This window comes from Gobius niger, assembly GCF_951799975.1.
Source record: "Gobius niger genome assembly, chromosome: 10".
Taxonomy (NCBI): Eukaryota; Metazoa; Chordata; class Actinopteri; order Gobiiformes; family Gobiidae; genus Gobius; species Gobius niger.
Window position 1 is genome coordinate 18,853,705 of NC_136861.1, and position 26,560 is coordinate 18,880,264.

A 26,560-nucleotide genomic window follows, 5' to 3' on the forward strand; every position below is an offset into this window, starting at 1 on the left:
TATTTTTCATTTTTATGGCTGTCATAGTGTCTCTGAAAGCTATGTCTAGTCTTGTCCATGCTGATGCAAAATTGAACACACCAGTTTACCTCAGGTGTATCATGACTGAAATATTATGCTATGAAACCTTTCTACATAAGTGCTTTACTGATATATAAATAAGTTAAACTTTGTTCTGTGTTTTTGGGTGTTTTGCAAATGGGACAAAATTAAGTTTTTACTGTTTTGACTTTTCCTGTATCATCTAAATCTTGCGATTGAAAAACACAATTTTGCGCTTGAGAAACACTATTTTAATAACATTTAACAGTGAATACATGTTGCAAGAAATATTGTAGAGACTACTACAGCACATACAGCGCTGCAAACTCAAATAAAATGAGAAATAAATTACAATACTACATTTGCAAATAAAATACATTTGGATGAATTGTGCTACTGCTAATGTTGCTCTCAGGTTTTAAAGGGATAGTTCAGGATTTTTGACATAGGGCCTCATTTCCTAGTTATCCAGAGTGTTGCTAATTTCTTGGGATATTTTTTTTGTAATTCATGCAGTTCTTATGTTTGAAGAGTTTCGTGGCGCTAGGCTAGTGCAAGGCTTGCGCATTTCTACGATATCAGCTAGCCTGCATTAAAAACAGTCTGACCCGCTCCACAGTGCACCTGAGGCAGATCACCCGCTTCGTGGTTGTATAAGCTACGCGGCGGCGGAGTGATCGACTGGAAAATAGTCTCTCAAAATGCGATCATTCATGTGATGCAATGTCAATTATATTCCAAAAATTATCCTATCGACACAAACATTTGTATCGTTAGTCTGGCGTTATAAGTGATTTGCCTCAGGTGCACGGTGGAGCGGGTCAGACTGTTTTTTGATGCAGGCTCGCTGACACCGTAAAAATGCACTAGCCTAGCGCCACGAAACTCTTTATATATAAGAACTGCATGAATTACAAAAAAAAATATCTCCAGAAATCAGCAACACTCTGGATAACTAGGAAATGAGGCCCTATGTCAAAAATCCTGAAATATCCCTTTAATGAAATGTGTCTTTTGAGAACTTGCTTTACTTAAATGCCTTTGTCACAAATTCCTTTTTCTATAGTTAGTGTCCTCTGAGTGTTTTGGACTTGACAGTAATGACTCTGTATGTGACGGAAATAGGTTATTGTGCTGATTTAAATTCCAGAGGGAGCCATCCCGGTATGAGGAACAACATCACTGGCTAATTAACAAGAAAGTCTCCTGGTGTCTGCAGCAGAATGACAGCACTCCCAGAGGTTCATCGAAATCTGTACTTCCAATGGAAAGCTCTGTAAACAGTAAGATGACTTTGTTCAGTCAGATATATGGTTCATTCCCAGCCATGTGCAGCAGCTTTCCAGAGCCCCAAGGTTAATTGCAGTCAAAACTGTTAGAGAATAAGATTCAATCGTTATTATCATATTGGGTCTTGCTCTACAGTCGTACAATCTCTGTCGTATTGCCAAAGCTTTGGCTTTCAGGCCCCTGCCCTCAGACTCTGTATGTTTTGGCTTGCTTATCAGTGTGATGCACAACAGAGGTTATGTATCCCTCTTCATGTGGAAGCATAGCACTGAGGTCTTTGGGTCCCGCACTGATGGTAAATAAATTGCCAGACTTGTGCCTAATCTATCTCTAATCTATCCTCTCGGACATTATTGTTTTGTTTGAGCTTATTGTAAAACCTTCACAACCACAATGTTCCCGCTCTATTGAGTCTACCGTATAAAACCTGCTACAAACATGTAATTGATGTGATTCCTAGATTAATAATAATAATAATGATAATAATAATGATAATAATAATAATAATAATAATAATAATAATAATAATAATAATAATAATAATAATAATAATAATAATAATAATAATGATTATATTAATGGCTTATACATGTATTGCACTTTGCAAGCTTGTGTTACCAAGTTTCTCAAATGGCCACTCGCCATTCACATCATACTTGGTTGTGATAAGCTACTAGCTACAACTGCCCCGATGCCCTCTGCCTTAAACCCTCCACCCCCATAAAATCTGTACTTCAGAACTTATCCTTCATTTCTGCATCCCTGACAACAGTGCTGTAACTATTAATTTTAATACTTACAGACACTTACTGTACAATTCACCTGGATACATAATGAAAATAATATGATAACAACTTGTAAAAATCTTCATTCAAATGATGTTTAGAGCCATCTAGCCATGTCTGGCATTCTCTTAGCGTAGTTTAAAACATGGTACTTTTTACCTCAACTTGAGTAATGCTATAAAACAAAGTATCTGTGTTCTTACATGAGTAAAAAAAAAAAGTTACTCATTCGGAAGTGAGTAAACCTTTAAGTGGCAAAAGCGTCATGTAGACACATAAAATAGATGTCGTTTTTGTTGCATGTACTTTATTCTTCAGCCTATTGTAATGTACAAAAATCTTTCTGGCATATTCCTTGGAAATACTAGGATTTTTACATCATTTCATGTTTTGTTTCACTACTGAATTGTAAATCAGACTCAGTACTCATAGCACTCAAGTAGCATTTCCCCCCGGTTCTATACCTTTACTCAAGTAATAATATGAAGTGCATGTAGTATGTTCTGTTGCTATAGTACAGTATTGTTACCAGTGAGTGGTGATATAGTAAAGTATAGAATATGTCTTGTCTCTTGGCTGATAATAGTTGTTGTATTGACTATTAACAGGATCCTTCCCCGCTCCAGCACATAACGCTACAGCAGTTCACTTTGTTTCTCACTTGACTGGAGCTTAATACAAAAACATCACATTCTACTGCACTGATCTTATGTCAACAACAATTTACCAAAACAAGAGACCAAGTTCAATGCAAAAATGAAACATGTGCCTGCTTCATGTTCAGAGGACAATATAAAGTGCACAAACAACACTCCTCTAATGTTGGTCCCAAACTCTTCTGTCCTGCTTGGTGGAGGCGAAGGGTCCGCTGTCTGCCTGTGCTGTCTGCGGCCTCAGTAGGGCTCTGCTGTCCACTCCAGCCCCTCACACAGTCACCTCTGTCTTACTGTTAGTGACAAAGTACGGCTGCGGGGGCATGTAGCGCGTGGTGTGCAGCTCCTTCTCTATCATACAGAGTTTCTGTGGAGTGTAGACCGGTCTCAGCCCCAGTGTTTCTCGGCTGTCCCAGGAGCGCAGCAGGGCAGGGCTGTTGCTGCTGTAGTAGAGGGACTGTGAGCTGTGACTGCGAGGCGGACGGTGCTTGTGTCGGCTTTGCTTCAGTGAGGGGTGTCGGGGCGGGCTGTACGGGTTACTGAGCTCTTCCAGAGGCTCCATGGGCAGGCCGCCTTTAGGGGAGATCTCCATCGACTGCTGCCTGCAGTTGTAGAAGTTCACTTTCTCCGCTGAAAACATGCAATAATTCAAACGCTTTAGAGCATTACTTTAGCTTCCTAGATTGTTTATTGCATTTTTTCTTATGATTTTTTAGTGATTGGAATTTTTCATCAACAGCTTTTATATCATGATTTTCACCATTTCACCACCAGCCGTCATTTGTCTTGTATACATGTGTTTCCAGCGACATCACACATAGTTCCGGCGGCCATTTTGAATACCGAAGTAGCATTATGCAGTACTACAACATGTAACAATATCTCTACTCAAGATAATAATGATAGACAACTGATTGCAGTTTGTCATGTCTACAGAGTCTCAGTCTGAGTCAGTCTTTAAGCTGCTCAAGACGTTAGCATGCTGGTTGGTTGCTTTGGTTCAGGGCTTTCTCTTGGAGATGTCAGAGCTGAGCTGTTCACTATATGTACACTATATGTTAACCGGTAGCATGCTAACATCTCGAGCAGCTTAAACACTGACTTACTGGCTTCTTCACATAAACGTGGTCACGGGGCCGTGTTTTTACTGTTTTCTTCATGAGCAATGATTACGAGTAAATAAAAATGCCACTGTCAATCAGTTTTCATCCAGTAGAGTAGAGATATTGTTACATGTTGTTGTACTGCATAATTCTACTTCGGTATTCAAAATGGCCGCCATAACAACAAAAGTCACATGACTGAAAAGCATGATTAGGTTCCTCTCCATTTGACACTTTTTGTCCACGATATATGAAAGTGTGTAATTATAATAAAATATATTTAAAAGATCTTTAAAAAACAAAATCAACAAAATCAAAGAAAACTTTTTGTCACCTCTGCAGAGTACAATACATTGAGAGCCTGCTGAATCCATGTCAGGTCATCTGATCATAATGAGCACAGCTACAGTGGTCTGTACAAAACACTAATGATGGCTTCAGCTTCAGTGACTGTGCATTATATAACGTGACACTTCTTCCTGATGACCTTTGGTGCTCTTTAATTTACACCTTCTGCTTCACATCTTTTGTTCAGATGTTTGAATGATGTGACTCAATCATAGTTTCATGTATTTTAGTGATACATTAAATAGACAAAATTACTTCCGTTTATTTTCTTATCATTAAAAGTATATCTGATACATTTTACATTCACATGGATGACTAAGAATTTCCACAGATACTGTACTTTCGCCTTCAAAATAGTTTATTCTGTAACTTTCTTGATTGTTTTTTCCCCCACACAAGGTGTTACATGCACCGCTAAACACTAAACTTCCACGCTCCAAAGATAGCTTCTGACAAAATATTTTTACTCTCACTTTTCTTCTCACTGCAAAGCCTCTCAGCACTGATTTTCTTTCATCACCGCTATTATTACTCACATCACAAGCCTCTGCCAAAGCTTTTTTAAATCATTATGAGGAAAAACTTACTTCTATAAATATTCTCCTCGTGTCACAATAGTAGCAGGATTAACTCGTGCAGATTTTGGAAGATTTCATCCATCTGTCTGTGTTTATTAACGTTTGGACTCCCATCGACTTCTTACCTACAGCTTTGAGCGTGGCGTACGTGTTGATGTCTTTGAGCTGCAGATGGTGGTCATAGGGGCTGGTGAGGTCTGGAACTGGGTAAGGCTGGGTGATTATTGAGGAGGCTTGGCTTGAGTTGTTCAATTGATCATTGTCTGTAAAAAAAAAAAAAAAAAAAAAGGAATAATGCGTAATAAGAAAATGTGCTGAGCAGGTTTGACAAAGCAGCTCTGCAGTGGCCTGTATTAAAACATGATGCAGTTAGTGGCAGTTAGTGGTGAATCAGCGACACAGGTCATGCATGGGAGGCGTAAAGGCTTCAGATTTTAAATTGCTGAAAGCTTTATACTGGTTTTGACAGAATGTATCCATCTGATTGACCCAAAGAGAACTGAAAGGCTGAAAACCCGATAACAGTCATTTTAACAGACTCAAGTAGGGATTCTCGACTTTTTCTGTATTTGCCCGATGAAGGTCTCAGGACATGAACAATTATTTATCATTTATAATTGTTATTCCTATACATTAGGGGTAGGCAAGTTTGATTGGTGGAGGGACAATTTTCTTCATCGTCAAAAGACTAAGGGCTGCCTCTGGACACTCCAATTTTAGGCAGAAGTAAAGCATCACTTTCTTCAAATGCCAGTGTTGTTCATCATATATGGCCTAAATGGGTGTTCTGCTGAGAAATTATAATAGAATTTACTGATTTTTCACATTTCTAGAGTACTTTAAAGGGACTAGATGCTAGTTGGTCATTTTTATACTCACTACTGCCACCTCAGGTCTTGTGCGTAACTGCAGATTCTATATTAAGCTTTTGGACCCGAATTAACACCTTTTTGAGTGACAGCGCAGGATTTTAGAGGCCGTTGTGGTGAAAAGGTCTGAACTCATTCTACACATTAGGACACTGCTGTAACATGTAGGGGGAGGAAAATACATAATATTAACATTTTTGAACTCTGTCTTGTCCCTTTAACGGGCATTTAATACATGATTTGTGTGATAATATTCCTAAAAATAGTTTTGGTCCCCGCGCCTGACGTTGCTTTCCCCTGCTTTACATAAATATTAAAAGAAGTGTTTTCTGGGAAAGGCTTGCAACCCACTGAAAACGGCCCACCAGTTGAGAATCATTGATTTAGGTAATTATGCTTATTATTTGGGGGCTTTGACAATATAGAGATTGTGAATGGCTAATTTAGAATAAGCTTGTAGCTTCTCTCATTTTTGATTAAAGCAGTACTAAGTAACTTGTTTACCTTAAAAAATGCTTTCCGTAGTCCCTCTGGAGGTAAGTGTTAATGGGATGATTGGGGGTGTCTTTCATCTCGCCCTGGTGTATCTGGCCAGAAAACCACACTTGCAGCTTTCCCTGCAAGCTTTCCTTGCAGCCCCAATACACACTAATGGAATCACGAAGAAGAAGCTAACAGGCTAATTGGCAAAGCTAACTGCGGGCTAGCGCCACTTAAACAGTATTTACAGCCAAATTTGAGTGAAAAAATGTATCACCATTGTGTAATTGGATGTGCAATATCCCCCTTTGTCTTTTCTGTCAGCTTAGTTCTTACTGTCACATACAATTAATGAGTAAAAAACTGCAGCTTGCTACAACACCTGCTGTGGCGCTTATGGCCTCTAGGGGCATGAGTTACTTAGTACTGCTTTAAGATCGTTTAGTGCTTGGCCAGTTGATTCAGCAGATGTCTTTGCATTTTAATTTTCATGTTTGTTTAGGTACCCATAGGTTTTTTCCCACCTGTTTTTCATATTGGCTAATCCATCCTAACTTTGGGTAAAAGGTTGAGTTCCTACATCTTTGTAAAGAACAGGAAAAGCACTTCATCGGGCTGGTTTGGCTGTTGTGTTTTAAAGATCGCACTGGTTGTTTTAACATGACCACCACCACCACAACAGTTGTGTCGAAAAAGCTTCAAAATGTTTTAACACAAGACACATTTCGCTGGTAAACACAATGATGGGTGAGGGATAATCTGCCTCCAGTGCCACTCTCACTAAAGTGGACCTTGCTTGGATCCCAGATGGGAGGCCAGGGCTGTTCTTTGTGAGAGAGTGGTAATCCTACAGGAGACATCTGCTAAATTAAAGGGTTTGTATGGAGAAGACTGGCCCCCTGCCTACCGCACTGGCATGACAGAGCACACAGATGTTCACTGTTCGCTGTGTCCATGGAGAGCAGCACCAGTCTGCAGGCGCTACACCGAGCGAGCTGCTGTATGGAAAGGATAACACAGTTTCAAGAGATGCATTAGGTCTATAATAAGTATTTGCTCTAAACTGTTTCTGGTAAAAAACATAGCACAGTTTAGTGAGAAACTAGGTTAATTAAGGACTTATTCCCCACTGGTCAGTTGCAAACTTTATCCCACTGCTAATTAGTTTGGAAAGTCTCAAACTGTCAACGATGAAACAATGCGGAGGAGGGCAGTCACAGCAATCACGTTTCTGTCTCTTTGTCCGATTTTAACAGGTTTTTTTTGCAAAGATATATGATATGAGAATCCATTACTGTATGTCCGATCAAGATGATTTCACTGTATCAGATATTAGGTTAACAGTTGGTGCGAGTGGGGCGCTTTTGGGGCTCAAGCGCTGGGTTGTATTTTCTAAAACAAGCCCCAACCCAACTGTGGCTAGTTGGTACAGTCCTCTGCTCCAGTTTGAAGATTGATAAGTAGGGCACAAGGACATCCACTTTGACGCATGTGATCTGTTTAAAAGGTCACATTTATTGTCAGCGCCTTTACACCGCGCTGAACGCTGTGCCTCTGAAGTCATCTGTCACCGACCTCTATGGAGATACATTTCACTTGTTCTTTATTGTTGTCAAAGTCGGGGAAAGAAAAACTAGGCCATGTCTGCACACTGGTAAGGTTAAAGACTTCAGCGAGTCAATGCTCCAGACACTCATAAAAGATTTTAAAGTGTATTTTGGGATTAGTTTGCTCCGAAAAAGGTACAAAGATAAAGCTAATATTATTTACAGACAGCCTACTTTTAAGCTATTAATATTCCACCTGTCAAAAACAATTGTTCTCCTGTCAGACGTCAGATGTTGTAAAGATCTGAAATAATAGCAGTGCTTTGGTTTTCATGCCACTTTTAGGGCAGTATAGATTGTTTTGAAGAATACCTAGTTTGTAGAATTAGGTCATTTTGCAGGCTAAAAATTGTTAAAGCTGTTAAAGCACTCTCAGGATATTGGGCTGTTATGGCTGACATTGAGGCATTATTACTCAGTTTGAGATTTCTTCTGATTTTTTTTGTCCATGGATACCCAACAGAATATGTTTCCTTTCAAATCTCAACACTTTTTTTTTACAAGTTTTAAACAAATTAACAATCCAATTAGGCAATTAAACCAGCTAAAAAGCAGATAATTTGTTTTTCGGCCAGTATGAATGAGTTTGCGGTATATTTGTCTAAACTGTAATGAGCTATTAATGAAGTGTAGCTGTGTTTGTGACAGGTAGAAGTCTAGTTTGTCTGCGCTGAGCTGGTGAGCTGTCAGACTGTATTCAGCTGAAATGCATGTGCTTCACTGCTGAGGATTGGATCGTGAGGACTTTCTGCCTGAAATGAATGGAGGAGAGGTTTTGCTGTCCAATTCAGTATTCAAAAGTCCACAGTAAGGGTGCATTCCACTCTTTTAAATTGAGAGTCGTACTGTCAAGTGCCTCCAGTATAAATCTTGGTTTAGATTCGAACAAAGCAATTATCGGGTAGTTCGAATGCAACAGTTATTTGCTGCAGAACAAAGCCAGTGCAGGACTAGTGCTGAGATTCCCTCATTTTTCAGCCTGGGTCCCACAAAATATCAAGATAAGCTACATCCTCTTAAAGCAGTACTAAGTAACTCATGCCCCTAGAGGCCATAAGCGCCACTGCAGGTGTCGTAGCATGTAGCGTTTTTTTACTCATTAATTGTCCATGAGAGTAAATACTACGTAAATACTGTTTAAGTGGCGCTAGCCCGCAGTTTGATTTGCCCGTTAGCCTGTTAGCTTCTTCGTGATTCCATTAGTGTGTATTGGGGGCTCCTGGTCGGAGCAAGGAAAGCTGCAAGTGTGGTTTTCTGGCCAGAGACACCAGGGGACACCCGAGACCCCCCAATCATCCCATTAACACTTGTATTACACCCAGAGGGAGTACGAAAAGGATTTATTAAGGTAAACAAGTTACTGTTTTAAAGTTAAAAATAACTTTTTGAACAGGTATATTTCAGTTTACCACAGTTTTGAATAACACCACATTTTAAGTGAAAGTTAAATTATTGGATTAAGTCTCATAACACTTAATTTTTCTTGAAATTCTGTTGCAGCCGCCACCAGCTCACCTCACGACCCCTTCCAGGAAGCTATGGTCCAGGAGTTTCACCTGTTGCTTATCACAATTCATGTAGCTAACCAGTGTAACGTATAAGATGGTGTGTGATATCCACATGTGTTAGAGTAAAGGATTTACAACAAACAAAAAAACATGATACGCCCAGTCACCCATTGTACTTCAGGTCAGCAGACTTTACTGAGAGCTTGGCTACTTCAGAATAAAAATAACACCATCTCTTTATCTGCAAACATCGGCCCTGGTTACAGCTATGGCAGTCCACATGTTTTTTTTAACTAATTTTTACACACTTTGCACATTAGAGCAGGGTTGAATATTATAACATGGACAACATTCGCCAATTAATTTATACTTGCCGAAACAGAAAATACAAGTTGTGTTAGAACTTAGCCTGCAGTACCTCTGAATATTAATTATAGCCTTAGATTTTGGCATCTTATTTCTTTACAAGAGTTAAAGTCACTTAATTACAGAAGTCAGAAAAAACAGCTTGCTTACTCAGAAACTCGGACCACCTGAGGAGTCTGTGAATCAAGGCTTCATTACACCTGTGTTACCATGACAACAGTCACCATCACCGATTAACTAACAGGGTAAACTATGTTTGGTAATAAAATGTTAAGTAAAGCAAGGTAAAGTAAAGAAGAGAAACATTATGGTGCTCCTGCTCGTTTTGTATTGGAAGAGTGAACCAATGTAATCTGCAGGTGAATTATGCTTTAAGATACAATCAGTGCAATCATCATCTTCACAAGTTTCATGGATTAAAGCATTTCTCTGATTTTGATTGTCGATGGAAGAAACAATCAGACTTGTTGAATGCAGTGAATTACGCAAAGGTCCCTGTCATCCATCAGTTTTTTTATCCATGAATAATTACCACAAATATGGTATTGTTTTTCTGAGAGGCTTGTTATCTGCTTATCGCCATCTGCTTATCAGAGAGATGCTACAGGGACGTCTTCTCTGACAAACTGTCATGCTTTGACTGGTTCAATAGAAGCTGCTGTGGTGTGGTGTGTGGCTTGTATAGGGCTGTTATGTCATCTAAACAAAGAGCCGTGTGGGCCATTAGAGGAGTTCATAGTACGCTGCGGTTGTCGCAGGAAGAAGAGCGAGTTTCTCATTCTATTTAGACCTCCACGTGATCATAATGAATGTGTATACTCTGTAATCTGTAATTCTGTAATGACCGATAAAGATTCCAGATACAAGCGGTTTGTGAGTTTCTGCTGCTGAGTAACTCGTAAGGAGCTCAAGTCATTCAGGAAGAGCTTGGAGTAGAGCTGCTGCCCCTCCAAGTCAAGAGGAACCAGCTGAGATGGCTTAGGTATCTGTTACGGACGGTGCCTGTTCGCCTCCCTGGGGAGATGTTTCAGGGCATGTCCCACCAGGAGGAGGCCCCGAGGACACACTTGAGGGACAATGTCTCTCTGATGGTTCCAGTTAAGGTGTAGAAAATGCCAGGGGTGTAGCCTGGGACTGTCACTGTTCCCCAAGCTCCGGATAAGCAGAAGAAGATTCATAAGTGTGGTCATAATAGATACCCAGATGCTGAATACAAGAGGTTATTTTTACAAGGGAGATATACAAAAGATAAAAACAACATATAGCTATGGCCAATGTGGGCTAAGGAGCTCCAAAACTATGGCTCATTCATGTTTTAAGCCCCAAACTGAGTGAATATTACAAGTATGTAAACACAATTAGATACATTCAGACTTACGAAGGCTGTTTACTCTGCTTTGAAGATTCTCATAGTGCTGCCCAGCTGCACCATCGTTTTCAGAGTTGTGGATCACATTTGCCAGTGCCCTAGAAACATTAAGCAGAAAGTGACCGACACATAGGCTATGTGCATACACTAAATTGGCCAGCTCGTGAAGTGACAGAAAACCTGCATGATGTCGCAGGACTTTCTGTCATACTTTAGTGTCTTTTATGTATTTGTTGTGAACTTAAAGGTGCACTACGCAACTTTTTATGTGGAAAAAAAAGTTGACATTTGTGCGCTTTGACCTTGTAGTGACCCAGAGGCTGTATGACTGGTCAGTATGGCGCCTATACTTTCCATCACAGGATGCTCCAGGATCAACTGTTGGGAAGGTTTTCACTGTGGACGAGAAAACCTACAAAATAATTGATCCTGGAGCGTTGTAGAGACCACCATGATGGAAAGTAAAGGCACTATGCTGACCACTCATGCAGCTGCTGGGTCAAAGAGGGAAACAGATATAAACTTTAATCTTAATTCAACCAAATTTGAATTTGAAACATTTTGTAAGCGACAAACAGCTCCCTTTCAATCAATGGCACTTTCAATCCTTGATACTGATAACTGCCACTATTCCCAAGGCCTCAGTGCTGACCAATTGCTGTCAGTATAGGCTATTGAATCAGTGATTTGGTTGAATGCAATAAAATTCTTATGAATGGATGGATGGATGGCAATAAAACTCTTATTAACATAGCCTATCCACATTGTATTAAGCCATACTGAAAATAAAATAGGCTTTATAATTCCAGCTATGTGTATAAGTAAGGCTATTTAACTTTACGCATGAAGTCTGTGTGCGTAAAAATGTCAAACGTGCGCACATACCTGGACATGTTGTCTCGGTTCGGCCGGTGCGTCTTCTCCAGACCGAGTTTGGTAAAGATCCCAATGAGTGCCATGATGGCTACCACTCCGCAGATCACATACACGATCAGGTTAGTTTTATCCTTGGAAGCGTCCAGGGCCACATCTATCTTCGGCGGTGGCCGTCCTGTCATCATCCACGGCGGAGTGTCGTAGTTTTTGCAAGTGGTTTGGTCCAGTCTTGAGCTTTTGAACGCGCAGCAGAAGCGGAATCCACAGGTGCCGCAGCAGTACAAGTAGTTTCCCGTCCTGCAGACAAACGGTGGGTCCCATTGACCCATCACATCGTAGTACCCGCGGCATTTGTCCTCAGTGTGTGGGCTCTCCGACACCTCGATCTCCGCGGAGTCGTTATACCCGACCATAAAGTCATCTTCGATGTGACCCTGTTCGCCCTCTGCATCGCACACCATGACTTTGACCAAAAAGTACAAGAGCAGGAGCTCAGCCACGCGCATCCTGTCTGTGTGTTTATCCAGCTATGGCACACCGAATCCGTGCGTAAATGGACCACTGCTCCACTTCCATGCGTAAACGTACTTGACGTTGGCTGTCCCTGAGAAAATCTCTCTCACCGCTGCCACGCGCCTAAATAGAGTCGCTCCTCTGTAGGGGAGTGTGAAGCAGTGCCCCCGGCACGAGGCGCTCAAACTGCGCTAAATGAGTGAACAGAGAGAGAGGAGGGAGCGACGGAAACCCAGCCCTAATTACAGACTGAGAGATATATTATTGTCTTAAGCGCAAGAGAAACTTACTAAACATTGTACTGTTTGGTCATTGTCATGTGTCAATGTGCTGAATTAAGATAGACCTAAATTTTACTGCACTATTTTATATCACTTATTCATATTTTAAGGCAAGGCAACTTAATTTATACCGCGCATTTCGTACACAAGGCAACTCAATGCGCCCAGCTTCCAACTCAACAAAAGGCCAAAGAGCTGTTTTGAACTATTTTTAGACTTAACAATTTCCTGTCCTTTATGAGTCAACAACAATTAACTTTCTTTTAATCACTTTTTGTGAAGCTAATGTATTTGCAAATACAAACAGTCATCAAGTTTAAACATGTGGAGCTAATGTATGTAACATTGTCAATGCACTCGTGTTCGATTCGATTAAGCTGAACTCAAACACAAGTGAGTTGTAGCATAATGTTGCATTTTATTTTCCTGATAAGCTGATGTTTATAGAGTGGCAGTCGCAAAATAATTGTCCAAAGTTTTTTTTAGCTACATTTACAGAAAAATATTTTTTTTAGACATGAAAAATAATGTTGAAATACACAACAAATAATTGTAATATTACACTCATTTTGTGATTTATTTATATGTATGTATAAAATATAGCCTATGTGTATATGAATTATCATTATTATTATAATTATATAATTATATTTGATTGACATTCATCTAAATGATGTAGATGGTGTTCATTACACTTGTCTAACCATTGATAAAGCAAGGCATGTGTATTTATAACGCACATTTCGTACACAGGGCAGCTCAGTGGGTTTTATAGCAAACTACAAAACCCACAAACCTTCGTCAGATGCCACTAATTAGATTTGTTAAGCTTTTGGCATTGGATAAAACAGTCCAGCTTGATACGTATCTGTTCGACTTCTGCAGGTGCATCTTGGCTGGGGTTTATTGGCACGAGGCGCGATATGGCAGTACGTTTGGGAAGGGGGAGCAGGTGGCCAAAAGAGTGCTGTAATTCTGCTGCTACACAGAGAGAGTCTAATTAAATGTTCACACAAAGGAAAGAGTTTTGTCAGGCTACATCTAAAGCCTGGGTGGCTACAGTGCTCTTGTGGAGACCATTTTGGAAAAACCTGTTAATTGGGCATCATGCAGTTTAGACGCTCAGTAATGTACGCCTTAGTTACATGAAGTAATTGTCCTTAATCTGGACAAAAGAGCACTTAAAATTGTTTGATCTTGCAACGAACAGGAAATGGAATCAACAATTATGTATCTGCCATTATTACAATGCACTAAACAATCTGTTTTGTAGCGGTTAGTAACCCACATTGTTATTTTGTATAATATATTTATTTTATATTTTTGTTAGCCCTCAGGAGTACTGCACAATGTATTGCCAAACTATCAGTTTTGCGATATAAGGTGATGCAAAATCCATATCGCAAGAAAGCAAAATGCAGTATATTGCAAAATTTTCTTGCTAACAGACCTAAAACAAAAACTAATGGTTTGCTGACTTAATAATTTGCCTCCAATAATGGAAGGCACTGTGTTGAAATGTTTTCTGTAAAGGATTGTTATCGCAATATTCAAGTCATTTACTGAATATTGTATTTTTCTCCTCAGATCATGCAGCACTAATGCCTTGTAACATTTGAAAAAGACTTGTCACAGCGACCAGTGAGCGAAAATGTCCGGCTCTGCTCCGGTGAGGTCAACTGGTAACATATAATCTCCTTACAATTAGTTTTACTGTATTTGTTTTACAATTCCAGATCTTGCTGAGTTTGGAGATCTTAATCCTTCATTGTGACTAAAATTAGACACACTTACATTGTACATTCGTCTCCCTCAGATCATCTATATGCAATTGATGCTATTTATTTCCATTTAATCTGTGAAGGATGAAAACACTCCTGACAGTGCCCCATTCTTGCAGCTGTCATGCTTTGTGGATCCACTGTCTAACTCCTTTGACTAATATGGGATGACTGCACAAGACTGGCCTGTGAGATGAAGGCGACACACTTTCTCATGACTATACATAGATTAGAGAGACCAGATTTTTTTTTTTTTTGGCTTGCTCAAAAGAGCAATTTGTGGACACAAGTAGGACACTCTTCCCAGCACAATGTCCATAGGTGTTCAATCAGCGATACTCGCCGTGACATTTTCGTCCATGATCGAGAGGCAGAGCCGTCGCCATGGTAACAGGGAAAATAGCCCATGTGGCCCGAGAGTAGGGCGTACTATAGCAGCGGATAATACGCTTGAAAACCTAACGAGCTGATTAACTGTGAGGTTTTGACAGATGAAATTTGGATTTGCAAAAGAGCTTTGGGGTCACAACTGAACCGGACGTGTAATTAGTTAATTTTGTCGTTAAACGCGTGCTGGACAGTGTGATTGTGCTGGAAAAGCTTGTCAAAAGTGTTCACAAAAGTTGTTTTAGCGAGGTCCAACGTGGAAAGGGAAGTTGAGAATGTTTAATTCATGTCTTTGTGATGTCGAAAGCAATTTCAAAACGTCTGCAGTTGAAAGAAGGTTTTGAAGTATCTGCTCAAAAAAAAAAATCTGCAAAAGTAGGAAGTCTTTTGTCACAGCACGACTTGCATAATGACAACATTATTAAGAGGTTTTAAAAAAGGGAGAAAGTTTGAAAACGCCTACTGTCTTCATCAAATTAAAGTTTGACCCCTGGCCTTTGCACAGATGTAGTTTTGTGTTCTTCTATGTTGAGGTCTAAAATATTCTGTTTTGGGGAAAGTGGAAAAATATAATCAGAAACAGTTGAACTTGGGGTCACCTGTCATGTGGTGCCAACAGTGCCCACCTGGTGTCTGTGTCTCAACGACAGAAATAACTATGGAAGTCTTCATATTCTGACAAAGTGCTCCTGGGAATACTTAGGACTAGCATTATAAAAAAGTCCGGTTTTCTTGTTACTATTGTGGTATTTGTATAAAAAGAATACCCAGAAGACCTTTTGAGTTCATACATATATGACTCAGCAGCGCTAGGTTATTAGTCCGTGCACCGTATTCTGGGTGGCACTGTGACATCGTGGCTCAATGATTATTGCTGTCCCCTAGTCCCCTCACAGCAAGAAGGTCCCGGATTCTATTCCTGAGGTGAGTGGAACTGTTCTTTCAAGGGTTTGCATGTTTTCCGCATGTCTATCTCCTCTATAGGCGCTCTGGTTTTCCCGACCACTAAAAACTGTTTCAGTACATGGAACTACTGAGCGAACAATGTTCTGAAATCTCAGTGGGACTTTTCCCATCTCTCTCAAAAGCATGATTGGTCAGAATAACAATACTATTTTATTGATTGTTTCACAATTTCTTTTTTCAGGTAACTGACCCAAGCCAAAGTTCAGTTATGCCTGGCTTTATCTTTATCTAAATTTATCTTAAACATGTTCAGGTCACACAGTGTTTTACATTACCCTTGTAATAATGTGATATAACAGGGTAGGACCTGGTTGGTATGGGAGACCGCTGGGAAGCACCGGAAAGTGGGTGTGAGTGGTGGTCGGTGATCGGAGGGGCCGATGACACAGATTGGCAGCCTCGCTTCCGTCAGTCTACCCCAGGGCAGCTGTGGTAGACATTTACCACCACCAAGTTTGGTGTGAATGAATCTTGCAAAAAAATTAAAAACAACAACAACTTTATTTTTTATTGCAGACATAGTCACAAAGCACTTTTCATGAGACAATTATACATTCACTCCATACTCGGTGGTGTTCAGTTTCCTCTGGGGGAGACAGAACACTGACAGAAACACTGTGGTCCCTCTGACCACCACCATACATTCACACACACACATCATTCATCCTGGCCTATTGTACTTATTATAGTGGTAGGGAAACCGGAGTACCCAGAGAAAACCTACGCACACACGGGGTGAACATGCAAACTCCACACAGAAAGGTCCCATCCAGGTGGGAATCGAACCCGAACCTTCTAGCTGTGAAGCACGAGCGCTAACCACTCCACTACGGTGCGCGACTTAGAGCAAAAGTGCTATATAAGTCTCATGCATTTATTCAGAGAAAACTAACATTCAAGAAATAGAGAGAAGCTTCAGCTGTTTCATTGTTCCCTAAAGGTAATATTATGTAGCTCTTACAGCTGACACATGAATGACGAGTGGCGCTAAAAGCTGAACGCTCACTTACCCACGATGCTTTGCGGAAGCTTTTAACACCTGTAACAGTCGCACAGTTAATGAATTGACTTCATTTCAAGAATTGGAGCTGCAGGTGGTTATTTTCAGATGTCATTGACTATTCACCTTGTCTTTCAGAAAAACCCGTTGCTGGAGGCGACGCATTATGTGCGACCCAGATATAAAGGCAGGGCAGAGGGGGGGGGCCTAACACTTTCCGGGCCCAGGACCATTACTCGCTCGAAGGGCCAAAGACTGTAGACCTGCCATTGCACAGATAGCCGAGAAATGGGCTGGTGGCGCTGGCACTCTTCCCAGGGATTTGTGATTGGAGTGAAGCAGTGGTGTCTGAGAGAGTCCAGTGTGTTCCCAGGTGAGCCAGCCCACTAAACGGCCATTATGTTCAATTTTGCACCGATTTTGTTTGCTATTTTTAGTCACAAAAGAGGCGAAGTACTTGTAAATACGGGCCTGAGTAGTTCATGATCACAGCAGCAGTTGTAAACGGAGTGAAATTAGATCTGAATTTGCCCCGGCACAAATTGTAGCTAAGGAGACAGATGAAAGACAGTGTGCCTTCTATTGTAAAGGTTAGTGCTATAGTTCCAGGAGCCACTACTGCTACTATACTGCTACTTCCTGTGTCTATGGAATACTAACATCTTTTCTTCTGTGGAATAACTTATTGTACATGAGGTGGTGAACTTGTCTGGCCCGATCTGCCCTTGGGCCTCGTGTCCTGACTGAGCTCGTTGCCTGAGTGCAGAGGAAGAGCGGGGAACAGCAGAGGACATCACCGAGAGGTTTGACTGCGCCTGGTCTCCTGTGCCATGAAATGTGAAACACTATTCTTCGATCAGACCTATTTTAGGCGCTGCACATCTTACTGGAGCTAAAGCTGATCTCTCAAACACACAGGGAGAGTCTGGCACAGATACGGCAGACTCAAATGGGGCTATGAGCGACCTTCGAGGGAAAGTCTGAGGCCTTCCCAGCTCAATACGGCAAAATATAGCTCAGTAACAATAATAATGTATTTATTTAATTATTTTTTATTTATTTTTTTCTATTCCAGTCCTGGTCTCTTCATATTTTGAACTTCCTTAACATTTTGTTTTGCCAATTTACAGTAGCCTACAGTGTACTGCCTGTATTGTGACATTATGTGACGATGCCCTTTCTCTTGAGTGGTTACTGCAAATTATCTGCCTCTCACCATGAGGTTCTTAATCTTAAGCAAGGTGCCTTCCTGACTTAACATTTGCCTGAGTCATTTGCTTGAGCCTTAAGGCAGCACAAGCACTTTTTTATGATGACTGTATCACAAAGAATGTACTTACAGCATACAACAGTACAGTAGTATAAGTTAAGGTATACTCAGATCCCCGAAGGGAAATTTGCTCTCTGCATTTGACCCATCCTTCAATGTCGCTGGGGCAACCTATATTGCCTATTGTACATGTTTTTTACAAGGAGAACATGCAAACTCCACACAGAAAGGCCAAGACCTTCTAGCTGTGAAGCACGCATGCTAACTGCTGCGTTGCCGTGCCAACCCTATTTCATGATTAATAACTTGTCCAAGCTTTCAAAGTATGACATTATAATAATGCATTATTAGCGCTAGGGCTGGGTTAACTTTTTTTTCCCGATACCAGTACTTTAATGATACTTGGTTTACGATATCGATACCTGAACGATACTTTTTCCGATCCTTATACTAAAATATTTGTCACGTAGAACCAGAAAACAGACCAATAATGTGTGGAAGATCTGCAAATTTACAGCATCGGGTTCATCTCCAAAGTCAAGAAATTGAGTACAAAAAAATTGGGGGAAAATGTAGAAAAAATAGGAAAAAAAGGTTAAAAAGTGGGGCAAGTAGGGAATATATTGTTAATAGAAAATGAGCAAAAATTGGGGCAAAAATAAGGAAAAAATGGGGCAAAGATTGGGCAAATTAAAATAAATAAAAAAATAAATAAAAACATATATTTATTTGAGCTGAAATAACCAATTCCCTTGAATGCTGTCCCCGGACCAACAGCATCAAAACTTGGATCCAAAAAGAAATTATTTGTTTTTGGTACCTGCTGGTATCATTTAACGTTACCCAGCCCTAAGTAGCGCTTTGCAAATGATCAAAGGTGCTTTACAATTTCCGGCATTATTCATTCACTCCACACTCAGTAGTGAACGTTTGTCGCCACAGCTGCCAATGTGCCAATGGCCCCCCTACCATTACCTCACCTAGTATTTTCCTACAGGTACTAGCCATTTTATCATTGGCTGTTGTCTAAAGCAGTCGTTCCCAACCTGAAGCCCCCCTGCGTGTGCTCTACTCTGGCCGCACACCCCTAGTCCAAAACTGAGGTCCCCACAAATGTATCAAAACATTAAAATAATTGCCGAAAAGCATTTATTCGAAACAAATAAACTGAAATTGCGCCTGTACTCCTTTATCAGTCACCCTCTCCCAAGGGTCCGCCCCCCAGGTTGGGAACCACTGGTCAACAACATATTTAGCTTGAGAAAGAAATGGTTTATTGTACTGCATATCAGATGTTGTTGTTGTGGTGGTGATGGTAGTAGTAGGGATGGATAGTATTTCAAAAGTCGAACATAAATATTTCATTCAGAATAACTTCAGTAACTCTTTAATACTCGAAGAGCATCTAATTTGAAGGAGACAACTTTGTCAATTTTCTTTTGGCTTTGAGTTAGTTTAGAGATTTACTGCTGAGAAAGAGTCTACATTAGTCATTTGGACCCATCATATTTTTAGACACCAGATGCTGCACTGGATAAAATGGGGATTGTTATTGAGCCAAATGGGTCATCTGCTGGACTCAATCAGCCCAATTTAAATTTACCCCCAAACTTTTAGGGCCTCTCAGAGCTGTGTTTTCTCTGGCAGAGCTGTTCACTAATAGGCAGTGGGTTTTTGGAGTTGCAGTCATCATGAGGAGTTTTTCTTACTACGGCTTCTCTCATTATGTGCCTCAGTGCAGTCCGACCAGGGATGATGGCTGTCTTCTTCATGCTCTGCCTGTTGGGAGAGTGGAAAAATGCATGCTGGGGTAGTATGCCTATTATTGTAATGCACACTTGAAAGTCATTTTGACACTAGATGGCAGTGTAATCCAAATACAGAGGAGTCACTTTGGATCAATATGCAGTACACTTTCAAAGGAAGATAAAAGAGGCGCTAGTGGTGGTGGTGGTTCAAAAGTTACAGAGTAAGCTCTAGACTACTACTTTCAACCAATGGGTTAAATATAAGACAGGTAATAATAAATACAATTAAAGTTTATTGATCTAGTTTATGATCAATAAAAAGGCTTGGTGTCACTTTATTTTACACTACCTTGATACATTGTACCTAAATACATTTAGTAAAATGTAATATGCTCTGTTACAATCTGTAATAACTTGTACCTATAGGTTAGATACACAATGGAATAACTTGTGTTAGTATTTTATAGGTGCATAATGTAATAAGACACAAGACCCTTAGGTTTAGGGCTTAAGGTTAGAGTTGGATTAGAGTTATGCCTTATTACATTATGTACCTACAAACTGCAAATACATATTATCCCATTGTGTATCCAACCCATAAGTTATTACACATTGTTACAGAGCACATTACATTGTACTCAATGTAGTGGGTACAATGTATCAAGATAAAGTGTTACCAAAGGCTTTATAACTGTGCATAAAAAAGGCTTTGGTTACATTAGCTCCTCTTCCGAATGCTTCCTTTTGATAACACGCTGCAAAATAAGCATTGTCCAACCGTGCGTTAGCAGCATGTTTATTGTATCTGGCATGTTTGCTTATGCATCAACATTTTGCAGCAGGAGAGTTGCTTATACAGAGACATAGAAACATACTGTATGACCTGAAATGCTCTGCTTTTGGCTTTTTTAGCAAAACATGATTTAATGCTGTGAAAAATGGAAATTACTGAAATAAAACAAGCATTGCTCATCAGAGTCAGACTTAGAGTTAACAAAGCTGGAGATGTTTGCCTTCTTGGTGGAAATGAAGAGACTGTTGTTGTGTTCTATGCTTATGCCATATTTTGTAAAAAGACAGTAAATAACATTCTTACACACTGGGCATCAGTTCTGCCCCCGTGCCCATTACAGCATGTCCTTTGTGGTCAATATTTACCCGTTTTGGTGTTAGCCAATGGTCACTCACACGTCGAAGTTCTATTGCCCCCTGGTGGTGTAGTTCTGATCATTGCTTTGAATATACTGTTGCTTCATTAGTGGATTTCAAAAGATTAGAAAGAGAAATATTACACATATAGCAGAATGAGTAATGCAGGCCTTAATTGGGACATACATGTATGCTATGTAAGAGTCAAATTGCGAGTTCCAGTATGTGTTCCTGTGTTCTTAATGGCCAGATCTATTTTTAAAGCATGAAATCTAATAAGATTTAATTTCACAGGTACAACAGAGTAACTGTAACTGTTGTTTGCAAATGACCTTTTCTAAATAATAGTATAACTAAGTATAAGATTTGATTAGTCTAGTGGGGCATTCTGCATTATGTTCTCTGATGTAAATAGAAAATCTCTTTGTGCGTGACCATGGAGTAGCCTGCAGTCACTGCATGGCTAGTAGCTGAACGAAACATTTTGAATTGTATCCATGTGATGTAAATAACAGGCTTCTCCTTCATGTTTTGGACTGAGGTGGGCCCTCTCCCAGGCACCCCTGACCCCTCGGGCCCATGATGCATATGCCATGTGGGTGTGGGATCTGCCGTTTACGTCTCCGGGCTGAGTAAATAACACTGGGGGCCTCGTTCCTGCCATTACTGACGCTCCTTCAGTGGGGGAGGAAGGAAATGTCCGTAATCAGGGTAACTTCACTGTTTCCCAGCGCTGAGTCAGGAAGTCGGGCCGCTGCGAGGAGATGACATTGAATAGAGAGAGCGCAGGAGGCTGGCACCGGAGGGTGAGCTCCTATAAGCAAAGCGCCAAAGACTTTGATTTTAACTCTGTGGATATAGGCTGCTACACACACAAAAACAACAACACTCTCTTACACTTTTCCAGGCATTTATGTTAAGTGTCCCTTGAGGTCTGTGCTGTTGCAGCTTGTTAGTTTGATGCCTTAGTTGCTGTACACTGTTGATGTTCCTCGCTATTGCAAGAACAAAGTAGATGTTGGATAAATATATGCATGAAACTAATTAATTAAAGAATTATCACAGCTACTGTGCATAACAAAGAAAAAAAATACACTAATTAGTCTTTTGCAACTGCAAAAGGTGAGAAAATTGCGGTTCACAAAGTTTGCAGTGGTGTATGGCAGTTTTTCCTAATTTTTTCATTTGGTAATACATCAGCCACTTTGCTTTATACCCTCTGCTTCCAGGGTGCTACTAATTATTTAGAAAGTTGTCAGCTAAGTGAAAAACATTGTGTTGTGACTTCTTGAACAGTAAAACAGGATTTCCAAAAAAATAGCAACCCCCATTAGGTGCTACTGTATTTATCGCACTATAAGTCACACTTTTTTTCATAGGGGTGTGCGACTTAACTCAGGTGCGATTTATATTTCAAAATATGTAATTTCACATGTTTGCTATTTTCCCACCGACAGCTCCTAGAGGGCGCTCTAGGTTTGCGTACCAGTATCTGCTACTTTTGTACCACTGATAATGTAAAAAATCGGTAATCGAGCTGCGGAAGGAAAGTTTGAGTGAGCAAGAAACTCACTCAAGAGGGACAAGCGGAGGTTAATCTTAATGCAATGAAGAAAACATAAATGGCCTATCGTGGCCTAAAAGCTTGATGGCCACAGCTGGAGGAACACGTTCGCCAATGGGTTCTTGAACAACGTGCTGCCGGGAGAGGCTTGTCAACAGTGCAGTTACGCCTCCATGCCCAGGTAGTTGCCAAGGCTGGTGCGACTTATACTCCGGAGTGACTTATTTATGTTTTTTTCTTCTTCATTATGCATTTTTTTGGCAGGTGCAACTTTTACTCCGGAGCGACTTATATTCCGGAAAATACGGTACATAGGTTAGGCAGGGGCCCAGGGGATAGGTCACAGCGCAATGTCCCATCCACACTCTTCACCTCATTTCATGCCATGAAAGTCCACAAGCCCAATCTTTAAACAGTTACTATACCAGTACTCTCAAGCAGGTTGATGATATGAGCAAGTTCCATGCCCATGATAAAATGGGCTGTGAAGTTTGATAATTGTTTGAATATCCCCCTGACATTTTACTGATTGATTCAAAATGTTACACGATGCAGCAAGGCTTTCTCCAGACTACAGTGAAACGCTGTGGTGGTTTTCTCTTTCCGCCCAGGCATGGAAAAGTGGTGTGACGCCAATCACTGCCTCTGGGCCTCGGTTAAGTGTGGTGCTTTCACAGTCGTTTTAAATAATGAGACTTTTTTTTTTTTTTTTTACATTTCAGGAACTCCACAAATCCTTGTTTGTCTGGTGACTTCACTGCATCACTCGTCATAGGGCTCAACCAGGTTTCTGTGAATGCCATTATAGAAGGGAAGACATTCTGTACATCTAGTGCAATGTAAAGACTACAGATGACATTAAGTGTTAGGCTTTTTTTCCCCTTGAGTCAGCAGCAACAAGACGGTTATTGTATTACATAAGTTCTAGTGCAAGAACTGTACCGTTGCTCTTAATGCAAACACCACCTTCACTTATGAGACTAATATGAATGCAGTGTGTCTGCATAAAAGTATTCAAAGTAGACCTTCCTGACCTCAGCCTTACATAGTAAAGACTCCACTAAAACGAAAGTAAGATATACAGTAAATACCTGATCGCCTGAATCACAGAGAATCCCCATAGAAAAGTTTAATTACATTAAGTTTACTGTAAGTTCACAATCTGTGTAACATTTCCAGTATTATACGTCGTACCTTTTGGATTAGAATCACAGAACTGATTTCCAAATAATCAAATTTGGTTAGATTTAAAAAGACGGAACTTCAAACAACAAGACCCCACATGAATTGTCTTTGATTGTGTTTAGATGATTAGAAATTGTTTATAGATAAAATGTAATCGTGTATGAATTTTATGGCTGGATGACTCATGGACCATTAGATAGATGCGATTGTTTAGCCTCACTTCCAAAACATTGCTTATTTAGAAACGCCTGACCTTTAGTTGAAATGTCTCTACTCCCCAAAGTCTCCTGTTTTATAGTGTGAGCGGTGACGTGTTCGTGCTACCATATTACACTCGTAAAAGTCGGGTTCGCAGTTGGCTCCAGAACCGTTGTGATGTCAGGGATAGATGCTCGTAAAAACATTCACCTCACATTTAGGTGACTTTAGGTGAGAGGGAAAAGTCACTGCCACTGTTTTACAGTATTTAAACAGTATCGCACTGTCAGTCCTGGCTGTTTGCATCACTGTGAACATCAGACTACCGGTACTTCTGAGTATTGCAAAGAACCTAGTTACGTAACTCACTTCAGCTTTCTCAGTGTGATGCATATCCCGATAAAGTGTCCATAACACAATACTTACCAAAGAAAAAGGGTCTACAATAGTTGTATTTTATTTTGCTAAATAAGAAGCAAGTGAACCTCTTAACCCCCACCTGAACCGAGCACATTTTCTCCAGTTTGGCATTACTCAAATCTAAAAGCTTAAAAAAAACATGAAAAACAAGGATGAAAGTGATGACAAAACATGGCAAAAACATGGCAAAAAACATAGTGACACAAAAATGTGATGAAAACGTAACAAAAAGCGACAAAAGAACGACAAAAAACGTGTCAGGAAAGCAACAAAAATGTAACAAAAAAGTGACAAAACCTGGTAAAAGCATGACAAAAAATCCATGAAAAAAGCAATGAAAAAGCCATAAAAAGTGACGCAAAAAATGTACCAAAAGCACAACAAAAAAGTGATAAAAACACAACAAAAACGTGGCAAAAATGCAATGAAAAAAGAAACAAAAATGTGACAAAAACATGGCGTCAACATTACAAAAAAAGTTACAATCTCTTTTGTAGGTCTTAGCTTTCAAATGAGGCATTACACTGCTCTCCAGTTGAGAAGCTTTTAGATTTGGGTAAAGCCGAACTGTAGAAAATGCGCTCGGTTTCATGTGGGGGGTAAGAAGTTAAGCATTTTATTGTAATGCTAAATAGATTTTGTTCCGCTGATCAAGTGTGTCTATAATTTCACGGTTTAGAAGTCTCAGTATCTTGAATAAAAACAAGTTGCTGTGAAGATGCATTGTTTACCTTTTGGCAACATGAAAACACTGGATTTAAGTCCATCGAACCCGTGCTTTTGTAAATTTAGTAGGTAAATGATCTGTTTCTAGTTAATCATGGCAGATTTCTGGAGAAGTAGTGTTGAAAAGTTTTTGGATAATAAAACTAACTCTGTAGTGGATCATATTCAGGTAAAGGTCATTTAATGCTGCTGCTGCTGCTGCTGCTGCTGCTGCTGCTGCTGCTGCTGCTGCTGCTGCTGCTGCTGCTGCTGCTGCTGCCTCTGCTACAATGATGTATCAATAATTTGTAGCTCATAGTCCATCTTACTTTTCTTGAAGATTAGAAAAAGGTGGCTAATGGCTAAATGCAGTGATATTTCTTTCTTTTTTAATCCGAGCCATATCAATGTTAAAGGGATATTTCAGGATTTCTGCCTTAATTCCTAGTTATCCAGTGTTGTTGATTTCTGGAGATCTTTTTTTTTAAATTCATGTAGTCCTTATATTTGAAAAGTTTAGTAGTGGTAGGCTAGTGCTAGGCTAGTGCATGTCTATGGTAACTAGTAGCCTGCATTAAAAACCTCTTCAAAATCATCGGGTAGTCCTCCAAACGTTGCCTTATCTGATTTGTAGAAAGCTCCTTTGTGAATTCCACATGTAGTAAACAAACTACTGTAGATCCGGTAACCAGATCACTTCGCAGCTGCGTAGCTTACAACCAGGAAGCTGATGCTGTTCAAGTTCTTTTAAATGCAAAATGGTTATATTTCAAAAATGATTCATTCAACACAGACATTAATATCGGTAGTCTAGTGTTGTAAGTGATTTGCCTCAGGTGCACTAGGCTTGGGTCAGGCTGTTTTTAATGCAGGCTACTAGTTTCCATAGACATGCACTAGCCTAGCACTAGCCTAGCACCATTAAACTCCTCAAATAAGGACTGCATGAATTAAACAAAATATCAACACTCTGGATAACTAGGAAATGAGGCCCTATGTCCAAAATCCTGAAATATCCCTTTAACTTGTTTATTTACCATTTGCGATGTTGATTAGCATCGCCAACTCCTCTGCTTATCTCAAAGCACCACTCCTCCGTCCTGAGCCAGATTGTGTACAAAATGTTAAAAGTCTTTTAATGGCAACCTCCTAAACATTTTCATTTTTCAGCCATATTGTCATAACATTCAATTTCCCCCTCGAAGTTGCCAGAATCCCACATGTCTCAAGCTTAGAATAGACAGTAATACCAACACTAAGTACATATTTTTAACTCTGTGTTTTCATCTCGCACAGCGGCCGTATCTACAGCTTTCCATTCTGGTCCCGTCTAAACTACCCAAACTGTTCTTTGTGTGGCTCCCAGAACAACAGTGAGCAGCACCACTGAGCAAACAGGGGGTTATTTTGGTCTGTGGTCGACCCCGGGACGACCCCCCGCCGAGAACACGCCAGCCCCCGGTAATGCGGCGTGTTCATTATGGGAAAGTCATGCTTGTTGACACCCAGGAATGTGTGA

General features: G+C 40.3%; 1 protein-coding gene across 1 annotated transcript; it reads right to left on the reverse strand.

Annotated features, from left to right (window-relative positions):
* Window positions 1–2,439: 2,439 nt before the first annotated feature.
* shisa9b (shisa family member 9b) lies at window positions 2,440–12,576 on the reverse strand. The gene is made up of 4 exons (XM_079564554.1): window positions 11,884–12,576; window positions 11,008–11,096; window positions 4,925–5,062; window positions 2,440–3,400 (listed from the first exon to the last, which is right to left on the reverse strand). Exons 1-4 carry the CDS (start codon window positions 12,378–12,380, stop codon window positions 3,042–3,044), a joined length of 1,083 nt encoding a protein of 360 aa, XP_079420680.1. The 5' UTR covers window positions 12,381–12,576; the 3' UTR covers window positions 2,440–3,041.
* Window positions 12,577–26,560: the final 13,984 nt, after the last annotated feature.

Coding starts and splice junctions, on each gene's coding strand:
- shisa9b (XM_079564554.1), bottom strand. CDS start 12,380: ATGCGCGTGGCTGAGCTCCTGCTCTTGTACTTTTTGGTCAAAGTCATG. Junction 11,097..11,883: donor AACCGAGACAACATGTCCAG/GTATGTGCGCAC, acceptor TAATGTTTCTAG/GGCACTGGCAAATGTGATCC. Junction 5,063..11,007: donor AAGCAGAGTAAACAGCCTTC/GTAAGTCTGAAT, acceptor TTTTTTTTACAG/ACAATGATCAATTGAACAAC.